Genomic DNA, 13,946 nt, shown 5'->3' with positions numbered 1-13,946 from the left:
GACAGCTCTGGACTCTGTAAACAGCAGACAAATGTGTCCACGGACTGCAGTTTCTGCCTGTCAATAATCTGTCAATAATATTCTCATTGTATTGTAGTTGAAGCAAATTATTAAGGCTTAATGCCAATTTTTGCCATGTTGCTCATAATAGTTGTCAGTTGAGGGCGCTATTTTGCCATCAGGGCCATAGATTCCAGGGAGGATGGGGGCAAGTAACCCCCTAATAATCAAAACAAGCAAGTACAAGCGAAATCTATGCCCCTTGGCTGCTGTTATTTCTGACAACTGTTTCTGCTTGATAACAGTCTCAATAAAGCTCATTTTGTATCTTTGTAGTGTGGGTTTTGAAAAAAAAAAAAAAGGGCCATGGCTAATCCAACGGCTCATCTTGTGGAAATTCTAGAACAGATAAAATCGCTTACAGCACCTTTAAGTGGAATGGGGTTATTTAAAGGGGTCATGACATGAGGAATCAAACTTCCCTTGATCTTCTGACATATAAGAGGTCATTGTATTATAAAAACACTAAGTTTCAGAACTCAAAACGTCCTCCTCACTGCAAAAAGAGCATTTGTTGAAACCAAGCTGCCAAAATGACTCTTTCTCTACTTCCTCTACATTGTGATGTCACACTGTGGTAGACAATTGCATCTGACTGCTTCCAGGACAACACATCAATGCCTACTGTGAGCAGAAAGGCAGTCTTAACAGTGGGTGTGTACTGTCAAGTCTTAAAGGTGAAGCAGCACCAAAACCAAGCATTTCTGTCAGAGGGTCAAACTGAGGGTGGAAAATTATCATGTTTTACAAATATATTGCATAAAAAAAAAAAAAAACTTTACTAATATTATAAGTGAACCTCAGGGAACATATCAAAATAATAATAAAAAGGCATGTCATGACCCCTTTAAGATTGCATTATATAAACATTATACCGTCCACAGTTGTGTGTATGGTTACATTTTACACACAACCCCCACACTACATTCATCCAACTAGGGGTCATACTATAGTCTCTGAGCCTGACACCTTGCCAGTGAAAAAGTCCCAGAAGTTGCTTGGCTGCTTGCTGTCTTCTGACATCGTGGATGAGGCATTGGAGCTCTGTCGTACCCAGATGCCCTTCTCTCTAGGGTTCTGTGGTTGAGAGCAGCTATCCTGCCGTCCCAGACTGAAATGAAGGCGCTCCTCTGACCAGGTCTGCCTTGAACCAGCTTGCCTTTGGAGGTTGGCGTCATCACTTTGGGCATTGAGGGAAGGCTGGGCAAGACTTAGAAGGTTGTGGTGGGAATGAAACTGCCTTATTTGGCCAATGGACTTGGCTGGAGCTTCAGGGGAGCCTGTTACAGACACACACAGGTGGATCATTTGAATCCATAGTCATTAAGTTCTATAAATAATATGTGATATTTTGCCTGCATTTATTCTCATATGGGAAAGTGCATCTAGTTAGGAAAATGTGAAGCAAAACTAGCCACCAGGATGTTGAATGGCTGTGGATAATAATTCTATAATTAAAAGAATAAGATTACATTGAAGGAGGATAGTCTTACTGCAACACTACTCACGCTTCCTGTTGGTGTTGAGGTGAAGAGCACTGAGGAAGACCTCACTGCTCAGGCTTCCAATTGAAGATGTCTCTGGGAAGAGAAAGTCATCGCTGGACTGACTCATAGAGTCTAGAGACTTCTGTGTGTCCCTCCGTCCACCAGGGTCGGTCTCCATCGTCAGACTACTACTACTACTGTCACAGAGCAATGGAGAGATTTGATTGACTGAGTGTTAATTCAAGAGTGAGTGCAGTCTGTTAGTGTTTGAACTGGCAATTATTGCTCTGTAATCAGGCACACACTGAAGTTAAAAATGAAGCCTTTAAAGATATTTGACCCATTTACCATGTACAAATTACAACCTTTTTCAAAGCGCCTGTGTTTAAGGAGTCATTCTGGATGTAGCAACGTTAAGAATTATGTTGTGTCTAAAAATATCCAGGTCTATTATGAATTGTATTATTTTGGTAATCCCAAAATAATTGTATATGATTCTTGCCAGGGGCTTAGGAACCATTATAACTGAGGCGGGCATGTCCCCCTTACCCCTTATAATAATTACATTTTAATGTTTATTTTGCTTAATTGTAGTGCAAGGGGGAAAATAGCAGCCGTTCGCCTAAATACGAAGACTTTAAGACCCAGGGGAAGCCTCTGCCAACTTGTTTGACGGCAGTGGGCGGAACTAACTCAAAAGCGCTAATTCCATTGGCTAGCGCTCCCACGTCACAGTCCACGTTTTGACGCAGACAACGTGATTAATATTAATAAGCCCAACAGCCTGCAAGGCAATCTACTCGAGAGTCAAGACATGAGCAAACAGAGCAGTCATCTTTGACTATTGTAAGTTCATGTTGTTAATCAGATGAAAACATTTTACATTTTGGTAACTTTCAGAGAGTTTTAAATCTCTGGCCTCTTTATTGTTAGTTTTCTTCACTGAAACACTGAATGATCAATAATGTCTCATGTACAACCACCAGCCAAGACATTTGGGATTTCTTTCATAGTGTCACGTGTGTAACAACAATAGTCTAATGTCATATTGTTGTTTGACATTTCCATGTTTTTTGTTTGGCTATTATTTTGCATTTAGATGAATGGTAATGTTGATGATCTATATGAAAAAAAGTCAGCAGTGTAGACAGAGAAGTGACACAAGCTTCTGAAATTGTTAAGGTAAGGTTATATTTGACAAGGACATTAAAGAATATTTCTTTGTTTCTGGACCAATGTTTGAAATGTTTGACACTCATTCAATTATATGCTAGTTCTTTTGTTTAATATGAACATTTTCATTCATACATAGTTTGTACAATTTAGTTCTAATTATTCAAGTTCAATCCAAAAAATGCAGATGTTTCTAAAAAGTTCAGTTGATATACTTTCAAATGATATCAAATATTCTTATAAACAAAACAGATTCTCAAAAAAATCTAAAATTCTTTAAAACTGTCATATTAAAAGGAGGCTGATGAGATTTAGAATGTGTCCCCCCAGTTTTCAGATCGTTCCTACACCCCTGATTCTTGTATTAGTCATGAGAATGATCAGTAAGTAAGCTGACCTGACTTTCCTGCGCATCAGATAGTCAATGACATCAGGGTCTGTCTGAATGAGGCTCATTAGCACCTCCTGCTGGAGCTCAGCTGATACCTGCACAAGTGGACATGAAAAGCAAATATTTATGAGTCTATTTACGGCATTATTTTTGAAGACATCCTCACTATGCAACATTTTTCACAAGTGCCTAAAACTTTTGCACAGTACTGTATACATACAGTATATACAGTGCAGTGTTGGGTGTAATCTGATAAAGTAATTAGTTATTCTAATATTATAGTATATTATATAGTTAATATAGTATTCCAATCACTTTTAAGTCAAAAGTAGTGTAACAAATTACATTTTAAATTCATGTAATCAGATTACACTTACTGACTTTCAATTAATTTATTATTTTTAAGTACATTATTTGGGTTTCACATATTTCTAAAATAATATTAGATATCTATTATACATTTACCATTTGATTTAATGTATGTTAATATGTACATCTGTTTGCGTTTCTGTTACAGCTGAAGGGCATGCGCCTCATAACAAGTCATTTTAATGGATAGACATGTGGTGCTGAGTGTACAACGTGCATGCGACAATGAACAAGGAGGAAATATAGACATTATTAAGAATTTTTTTAACTGAAAAAACAAAAACTTTTGTGAAATGATTTAGAAGTAACTTAAAATGAAATAAATGAGTAATATGTTTTCATTTTGATATAGTAATCAGCAAAGCAATCTGATTACAATTTATTGAGAAGTAATTTGTATCAGATTACTTTTTGAGTAACTTACCCAACACTGATACTGAGTACTCAGTATAGTAATTGTACAAGCTCTGCACACACAAAAGATACTTTAATGACTCAAGGCTAATTTACTAGGCGAATAGGCTTCGTTTAGTTCGCTGGTAACACTTTAGAATAAGGTTACATTCGTTAACATTAGTTAATGCATTAGGTATCAAGAACTAACAATGAACAATATATTTTACAGCATTTATTAATCTTTGTTAATTTTAGTTAATAAAGATACAATTGTTCATTGTTAGTTCATGTTAGATTATAGTGCATTAACTAATTTTAACAAATACAAATTTTTATTTAAAAAATGTATTGCTATATGTTGAAATTAACATTAACCAAGATTAATAAATGCTGTAAAAGTATTGTTCATTGTTAGTTCAGGTTAACTAATGTTGTTAACTAATGTTAACAAATGGAACCTTTATTGTAAAGAGTTATCAGTTTGCCATAAAAATATGACGAAATGTACAGATGCTTTTGTTCAGCAAAGGGGTTTATTAAATGATATTTCTCCTGTTTACGCCAGAGCTACTTGGTTCGCAAACATCCTTGAAAATCTTTACCTAGAAGAACTAGTTAAAGCGCGTTCATGATAGGTTAAAATGTGACATTCTTTCTTTATCTATTTATCATTGTGAACTAATTTTAAAATGATAAAGCATGTAGTACAAATGCAGGCTTTGTTCGCCTAAGGTGCTTTAATTCGTTCTGGAGAAATTTTTTTAAATTGTTTTGGCTTCTGCCATTCTGTATAGAAGACTTGATTGAAACATTATGTCACTATACACTGATGAGTCAAACATTATGACCACCTGCCTAATATGCTGTTGGTCCTCTGCGTGCCGCCAAAACAGCGCCGACCTGCCGAGGCATGGACTCTACAAGACCCCTGAAGGTGTCCTGTGGTATCTGGCTCCAAGACATTAGCAGAAGATCCTTCAAGTCCTGTAAGTTGCAAGGTAGAGCCGCCGTGGATCTGACTTGTTAGTTCAGCACATCCCACAGATGCTCAATCAGATTGAGATCTGGGGAATTTGGAGGCCAGGGCAAGACCTTGAACTCTTCATCATGTTCCTCAAACCATTCCCGAACAATGTGTGCAGTTTGGCAGGGTGCATTATTATGGCGTGCGAAACGGTTAAAAAATAAGACTAATGACTTGCCGAGGGAAACCACTCAGCTATTGAGAGCAGCTATTGAGTCACTCACTGATAGAACGGCGCTGACCACTGAGAAGCCGGCGGTGCATCTGGATAGGCTACTCATTCTCCTTACACAGCCGGCGACCCACACACCTAACGCAGCCGGCGACTCACTCTCCTCAGGCAGCTGTTACATATTTTCTCATATGTAGGCACATGTGCTTTCACACAATCTTTACCTGAAGTTCAACAGCAATATACCATGTAAAGGTAATGTTTGTGTAGGACAAGTCAGCATACAAATAGCACCAATCTGTTACCTTAAGATGCTTTTTTAAAAGTTCTCAAGATATACCTAGTTTGTATTGCTTACTCCTTGGCTAGCAATACTGTCCATACACTAACAGTGCCAGCTAGCTACAAGACCATACTCTGCAAAACACATTATCAAAAAGGCAACCACGTTTTGAGTGAATAGCATAAATGCAACATTTAAACATGGAATAATTAATCAAGTGCATGTGTCAGTGACAGTTAATAAATATGCAAACTTGCTTCGAATTATTTGCCATTCTTCATTCAGTTCCAGGACGGGAGAAAACACTTTTGTGCTTTGGCTATGGGCTTGAACAGAGAATATGCGATATACTTACTTCAGGGAGTTTAATATTATGCATCATCTCATAATAAATCATTCCTAAATGACAGCAAAAACCATGTTTGTGATTTCTAAATACAGTTAGCCTGCTATTACTAAAAATAGTTAGACTATCTCAACAGATTAGCCAACTTTTATTTTTAAAACAAGACGCACGTCAACATACAAAGCAAACAACTGGCAAATTTAATTTAACATAATTCTAAACTCTGACAATAGTTTATGAAATTCCACTTACTACTTTTTTTTTACTCTGAGAATACCAAATACAGAAACTGACGGGGGAAATGTGTGGCATTAGATACTCTAGTGTTTGCGAGTTGACTCCAAAAGAGTTGATTCCTTGACTAAATTGTGTTGGAGTCGACTCTAGTACATAAATTCCATTTCTGTATGTATCCGAAATCACTCACTCATTCATTCATACTTATATAGTGCATGGATGTTGAGTACATTATATCAGCAAGGAGTTAATGAAATAAAGTGCGAAATTCGGATGCTGACGTTCGCTGATGCTGAAACGTAGATTTGCGAAGAAACAAAGGTGTATCGTTTTTTGGTGGTCAATGTAACAAAATTTAAGAAAAGGGGAGGGGATATAATTAGTGGATATTAGGTTTTCTATTAGCCAATTTCTGCTTATGAATATGATATTTCCCATAAATCATAAAGATATTATGATTGTAGTATTATGGTCAGCGTTTGAACCGACAGATGAATAAGAAGTGACGTCACACAACTGGCAACTGCGCTTCCAGACAAGCTATTTTTAATGAGAAAAGATTGAGCAGCATTAATAAACAGCTTAGCATTTCAAAATGTAATATTTAATTGTAATGTAAATAAAATGCATTGTTAGGGTTATACCTTTAGTTTATAGTGCAGAAGTAAAAGTAGGCTTTTTGAAGAACGTAACATTTTTTTCAACTTTATTATAATCTACAGAATGTAATTTTAAACAGCTATTGTCTTGCCTTTAGAACCCGGGAGTGTTGCCGCAAAGCATTTGTTTGTAAAAATGAACAACATTTATTTAAGGGAGATCATAAAACAACCCAATTGCATCAGAGTGAGTCACCGGCTGCGTTAGGTGTGTGGGTCGCAAGCTGCGTTAGGAGAGTGAGTCACCGGCTGCATGAGGTGTGTGGGTTGCCAGCTGTGTGAGGAGAGTGCGTCGCTGGCTGCGTGAAGAGAGTGAGTCGCCGACTGCATTAGGCGTGTAGGTCGCCGGCTGCGTGAGGAGAGTGAGTCGCCGGCTGCATTAGGTGTGTGGGTCACCGGCTGTGTGAGGAGAGTGAGTCGCCGGCTGCGTGAGGAGAATGAGTCACCAGCTGCGTTAGGTGTGTGGGTCGCCAGCTGTGTGAGGAGAGTGAGTAGCCTATCCAGATGCACCGCCGGCTTCTCAATAGTCAGCGCCGTTCTATCAGTGAGTGACTCAATAGCTGCTCTCAATAGCTGAGTGGCTTCCCTCTGCAAGTCATTAGTCTTATTTTTGAACCGTTTCGCACACCATACATTATCCTGTTGAAAGAGGCCACTGCCATCAGGGAATACCATTGCCATGAAGGGGTGTACCTGGCTGCAACTATGTTTCGGTAGGTGGCACCTGCCAAATTGACATACATATGAATGGCCGGACCCAGGGTTTCCCAGCAAAACATTGTCCAGAGCATCACACTCCCTCCACTGGCTTGTCGTCTTCCCACAGAGCATCCTGGTGCCATCACTTCCCCAGGTAAACGGCACACACGTACATGGCCGTCCACGTAATGTAAAAGAAAATGGGACTCATCGGACCAAGCAACCTTCTTCCACTGCTCCAAGGTCCAGTTCCGAGGCTCGCGTACCCATTGTAAGCACTTTCGATGGTGGACAGGGGTCATCATGGGCACTCTGACCGGTCTGCGGCTACGCAGCCCCAAACGCAGCAGGGTTCGATGCACGCTGTGTTGTGACACATTCCTCCCATAACCATCATAAACATTTTCTGTGAATTGTGCCACAGTAGACCTTCTGTCGGTTCGGACCAGACGGGATAGCCTTCGTTGCCCTCAATGAGCCTTGGGCACCCAGCATCCTGTTGCCAATTTGTGGTTTGTCCCTCCTGGGACCACTGTCGGTAGATACTCACCATTGCTGACCAGGAGCACCCCGCAAGCCTTGCCGTTTCAGAGATGCTCTGACCCAGTCATCTGGCCATAACAATTTGGCCCTTGTCAAAGTTGCTCAGGTCTTTACTCCTGCCCATTTCTCCTGCATTCAACATGTTGACTACGAGAACTTATTGTTCGCTTACCATCTAATCTACCCAGACCTTGACATGTGACTTCGTTAGGAGATGATCAATGTTATTCGCGTCACCTGTGAGTGGACATAATATTTTGGCTCATTGGTGTATATCAAATGTGGGCCAAATATTTTATCCATTGCTTTTTCTCTCAGAATGTATATGTATAACTTTCTCTTCAAAACTCCACTTTAATAGTATTCATGCTTTATTCTCTTTCATTCTATTCCCCCCGCCCTCTCTCTCACCGTGAAAAGCTGTCTGTAGTTCTGGATGAGCAGCAAAGTAACAGATATGATGGCTGTACTGTCCTCTATGCCCAGAGCTTGAGGACTGAGCTCTCTCTCTGATCCTCTCTCTTTCTGTAGGAGGTTGGGCCCGAAGATCACTGCCAGATTGGCTGCCGTCATCTTATTACCTGAGATCTAATAACAACAACAGTTTACAACACAGCTCAGAACCATGGGCGTCAATTTGTTCAAACAAAACATTGGCGATGTTGGGATTTGTGACATTAAGTAAATCAATTCAAGCGCTCAAATGACATTTATTTGATAATATAATCATTAAATCTGGTACTGTTGGTTACGTGATTATATCTTGTTGATTTAGAGACAAGCTTCATACTAAGAGTGCGAGTTTATCGAATGCAGATTTTTTGTCACCCTTCATTGACGAATGTGTTCCTTTTAATTCATATTGTACTGTATTTTAACTTATATTATATACAATCTGCAACATTTGTGGCATAATGTTGATTGCCACAAAAAATAAATTTGACCCGTCCCTCATTAATAACAAAATAAATAAAGCAAATCGCGGTTACAGTAACTTTAGGCCAAAGTATAATTCAGTTGTCGTGTTCATGTTGCTGATCGCTCTGCACACAGTATGCGTGGTGCAGATTTCATCATCAGCTTACAAGCTAACCGGTTAGCCTATTAGCTTAGCATACCACTAGCCGATTAGCCTGCTTGCTACAGAGTGGGACAGCTTCTTCACCACTTAATTTGTATCACTTTCTACTCAATGTCGCCACCTAGTGATATGATGGTATGATTGTATTCAATAGAACGTTTAAGTTGCTGTATATTATTAATTTTACAAACTTTTCATTTTCATTAATCTTTATGGTTAGAGGTAGGTTTAGGGGTAGGGATAGGTGTAGTGTTGTTGCAGGACTGCAAATAAACACAACAAACACAGTATATGAATGTGACATTCCTCCACCTGCTGTTGACTGTACTGAAGAGTATCACAAAGCAGTTGTAGTGCACAGGTGTCGAACACGCTCATATTCGCTCACGGTCAAAAGAGTATACTTTGAAAAGCAACTAGGTCGTCTGGGCGTGAACACAGAAAAATGAAGTATACCCAGGCCTTTTTGCTCTAACAATGGAAGAGAATGGAGCCAGTTCATAAATGTTCAAATATGCAATGTTTCAACAGTAAGCAAAGTAAGATGTAAACATTGTATATATTAACACGACTTTAGTGTGATAAAATCAGGGATTTACTGACATAATGGCGTTCACCAGATAACAGGATTTACCGGCGTTACGTCGTCACGACAACGAAGTTGTGTGGAAATAAATTTATACAGATGAGATTAGTAAGCAGTTTTATTATACTAAAATCATGCTAACACATATGATGTTTATGTCTTGTGGCTATACTTTTGAAACACTTTGTATTTAAATGTTTATGGACTGGCCCCATCCCCTTCCATTGTAGTGCCTTATTGTAACCATAATTTTGTCTTTATTTATTAATTTTAATAAATGTTATGCCACAAATGCTGTCGATTGAGTTTAACTTGTATGGAACCTGGAACTTTCCTTTATACAGTAGTTATTTAAAAAAAAAAAAAAAAAGCTATACTATGTAAGATTTTTTGTTAGAAATGAACAAAATTTCATTCATGAGCAAGTACTCCAACAATCCGTCTCCCAAACCATGTTTTGCCTTACTCCGATACACTATGGTAAGCCTATAATAATTATTTATATTTTAGAGCTATCGGGACAGATTTGTTGGGAAATTGCATACTTCCGTCCGTGCGTGTTTACCTCATGTCTGTAAATAAAGAAAATAAGATCCAGCTATTACAGCGCGTGTATATATGTGGTGATAGGTGTCGTAGTATTTTGAAGCTGAAAGCTTGTGGCCACAACAAATGAGCGACATTGACCATGGATCATTCAAAAAGGCAACCCTCTGGGGAATCACCCATTTAAAAAAAAAAAGAAACCTCGAACCGAGAATAGTCTGCAAGTAAAATTTCTTTTTTTTTTCATTTTCGAGGAAGACATTTTTTACTTTTATGCTGGTAACAATGCCAGTCTCTAAACCAGTTACTACCTTTGTCTATTTGCCTGCAAGCTAAGTTATAATAGTTTCCACCATTTGATTTGATCTGATATGACTAGCAATTGTCATGTCTAATGTAATTGTTGCCTAACTTTTGTAACGCTATTTATTTTAAAACAACTGTTATGATACTTACCTGCTCATAAGACATATTTATTTGGATATCTGTCTTTTTCTTCCTTTTGTTATTTATTAATTAATTGGACGTGGCAAGTTTTGTTGTCATTAGTAACATTCTCTGATAAGATGATCACCTGTAACCATGGTTACACCGGTACTTTTCAGACCATCAGATTCATCCGCGCAGAACAGCAGAGCCGAAGCCCAACTCATGTAATTTCCAAAACAATGTTCCTCTGCTGCTCCACAAGTAAATTGCAGTTTTATGCTTCAACTGCAAGAGGGGCCAAAAGTTACATAGTGTAGCTTTAAAAGGAAGTGGCGTAAAAATCAATTAATAATGATTAGTTATTTTAATCAGTTTTTTTTTTCTGTTTTATAGTTTTTACAAAGCAAGCAAAATTGAAATCTTTCCAAAATCCCCCAAATTCTGCCCCCTGTGGCACACATGTTAGGAATCACTGGTTTAAACAGCAATGCTCTATACTCGATTTCTGAGGGAAAACATTTGTTTTTAATTGAGATTTCGAGTACACAAACGGCCTGACACACAAGACAGATGACAGAGGAGAACCAGGATAATAACCAAATTGCGTAATGAGTACGTAATGGAATTTAGACACTGCTTTTTGAGAGTGTTGGTGATTGAGTTGTCATCCTATTTGAATAATAATACAAAACTGAGAATACAGCTGTTTTCCTAAAAACACATGTCCAAGTAAATGTAGCACAAACTGACATTTTTTCATCTTTGGTGTGACATAATTGTAATTTTGTCAGGGAGCCAAATGACTCAAATATACAACATCAAGCTACACAGGATCATTTTAATTAGTGCCTTAAAATTCAATTTCAGTGGCTTAAACAATGATTAAAGCATGCCAAATGCAACAATTAAACACTCATTTACATTTTGTTCCCCCGGGAAAAAGTTGAATGTGCTTACTTGTATAATAATATAGCTTTAACATTAAAATGTTTGAATTGTATGTGAAGAGTGAGTGTCAGGGTGTAGTACCTCCTCTTGGTTGGGGCCAGTAGAGTTGTGTGCTTTCTCCTGTACTGTATGTAGAAGGGTGAGGAGCCTCAGTAGAGTATCACAATTACAGGGCGGTAACAGGTACAACAACTGCTTCAGGTACATCAACTGATCAGCCCCTTTCAACACTGTGAGAAACACAATATATCTCGTAAAGATTCATGTATTTCATAACAGCTGATAAAATAAACAAAAGTAGGACTGTGTATCATGTGTAATATTAGAAGAATTGTTAAATCGTTTGTGATGTGATTGTGTGCTCGTACAGTTAGCGTGCAGGAAAGCGCGGTACAATTCTCGTGGCAATAGGGGGTCAGGCATGTCCCTCAGAAACTCCTTCAGTAATGCAGCCACATCATGAACGCTGTGCTCCTCGTCTAGCACGACATCAATCCCACTATTAAAGTCCTCACGAAGCTGTGAACACACACATGAACACAATCAACAAAATGATAAAACATCATCAAACAAGCTGCATGCTGATGCAGATGAGATGAGCCTACAGATGAGCCTCAAGTATCAATGTTTCCTTGTACAAACACAGTATAATATACACTACCAGTCAAAAGTTTTGAAACACTTACTCATTCTTTATTATAATTTCTTTCACATTTTAGAATAATAGTAAAGTCATCAAAACTATAGAATAACATAAATGGAACTATGGGAATTATGTTGTGACTAAACAAAATCCAAAATAAATCAAAACTGTGTTATATTTGAGCATCTTCAAAGTAGTCACCCTTTGCCTAGAATTTGCAGACATGTACTCTTGACATTTTCTCAACCAACTTCTTGAGGTATCACCCTGGGATGCTTTATAAACAGTATTGAAGGAGTTCTCATCTACGTTGGGCACTTATTTGCTGCTTTTCTTTATTATTTGGTCCAAGCCATCAATTTCAAAAACTTTTTTTTTTTAATTAAATTTTAGTTTTATAATGAAATAAATTAATATGGGGGAACAATTATATTTTTGTCTACAAAACTAATTTCAAACATTTAAGCATACGCCTTCAGATCAAAAGATTTTTAAGATCATGAGAAACATTTCATTCAAGTGTTTCAAAACTTTTGACCGGTAGTGTACATACACAAATCACAGTCATTCTAAGCTCCACTTCCTACAATTACAGCAATGCTGGTCTATGTAAACAAGAGACTGTACACAGTCTGATCATTATCTGAAAATATATACTGTACACGAGACTCTTGCCATTGCATATGCATTGAAAAACTGTCAGTGTTATACTGTCAGCAGTGTGTCTAGTAATCAATATGAAAAAAGCTCTAGAGAGCAGCTGGAACTCACTAACTTACTTGACGGACTCTCTTTTTGGAGCTGCCTACACGGAAAACCCCCAAAGTTTGTAAACCTTGAAAGAGAGAGAGAGAGAGAACCATGATCATAAACAGGTGTTGGGCTCATATTTCATCTAGAGTGACTTGACCCTTGGTTTGTAACATGAACCAGAGTGTGTTATGAGTTATTACATAAATGTTTGAATCTTATGATGAAAGTATTTGGATTTATATGCTGTATTTCTAACATTATATTACTACATCATAAGAATATCACTTTGATGAATTTTATGTCGCCTCAAGTAGTCTTAAAACCATCAACCACACTTTTTGACCAATAAAGTTTAATAAGTTTTCCATGAATTTGCTAGTTGTTTACAATTACTGAATAAGGATTAAAAAAAAAAATTTAACCATTAAAAATGTAAAAATATAAAGCATAAAATGAATAAAAAAATCTAGCTGATGAAACACCTTTAGAGCTGAGCATAGCTAGAAAAATGTACCTTTCTATTTTATTTAAGTTGTGAATCGATTATTTTTTTTTAAAACATATTAATCACAGTTTTCTGTGATTAATCGTGATTAATCACGGTACATTAAAACATTAAAATATTATAAATGTATTTACTTTATACTTTGTCTCAAAGAACTTGCAAGAAATTGGTTATCATTTGTTGTAATTATTTAAATATGTACATGTTGAAATGTTTTTTTTTTTTTTGCAGCTAGAGTTAATTGACACATTTTTACAAATATATGTACATAAATGCTATAAAATCAGTGGACATGCTGTTAATAAGTTAATCTTCTGGCATTTTCCAATGGACTTTTTTAATAATAGAATAAAATGGGCAGATTCAATTTATATCAAGCTTTATTGGCAAGATAAACTTAAGTGTACAACACACTGCCAATACATTTTTAGACTCTATACATACAAATATAAAACAAACTGAATGCTGAAGTTTTGTTATTGACACTGTCAGATGACAGTGAGTGAGCATTTTCGGATGATGCATATAGATACAGCAGCTTGCCTGTGTCTCTCCCACACCTGGCTCACCACTTGCGGCTGAAGTCTCCATTCTCCATACAGTATATCAATCCCGT

General features: G+C 37.5%; 1 protein-coding gene across 3 annotated transcripts in view; it reads right to left on the bottom strand.

The window, feature by feature from the left end:
* Positions 1 to 340: 340 nt before the first annotated feature.
* The window catches only part of LOC127451395 (rho GTPase-activating protein 6-like), a 53,858-nt gene continuing 40,252 nt past the window's right edge, over positions 341 to 13,946 (bottom strand). For 2 of the 3 annotated variants that reach the window (XM_051716084.1, XM_051716103.1), the window contains exons 6-12: positions 12,852 to 12,907; positions 11,798 to 11,948; positions 11,511 to 11,659; positions 8,251 to 8,427; positions 3,118 to 3,206; positions 1,569 to 1,744; positions 341 to 1,340 (exon numbers count right to left, since the gene is read on the bottom strand). In XM_051716084.1, coding sequence (XP_051572044.1) covers positions 1,003 to 1,340; positions 1,569 to 1,744; positions 3,118 to 3,206; positions 8,251 to 8,427; positions 11,511 to 11,659; positions 11,798 to 11,948; positions 12,852 to 12,907 — 1,136 coding nt within the window. In that variant the 3' untranslated portion in view covers positions 341 to 1,002. The remainder of the gene's footprint in view (positions 1,341 to 1,568; positions 1,745 to 3,117; positions 3,207 to 8,250; positions 8,428 to 11,510; positions 11,660 to 11,797; positions 11,949 to 12,851; positions 12,908 to 13,946) is intronic. The other variant, XM_051716094.1, reaches the window with a different exon arrangement.

Source organism: Myxocyprinus asiaticus, chromosome 2 (genome assembly GCF_019703515.2).
Source record: "Myxocyprinus asiaticus isolate MX2 ecotype Aquarium Trade chromosome 2, UBuf_Myxa_2, whole genome shotgun sequence".
NCBI classification, from domain to species: Eukaryota; Metazoa; Chordata; class Actinopteri; order Cypriniformes; family Catostomidae; genus Myxocyprinus; species Myxocyprinus asiaticus.
Note: the sequence above shows the minus strand (reverse complement) of the source record. Positions and strands in the feature narration are given on the sequence as shown.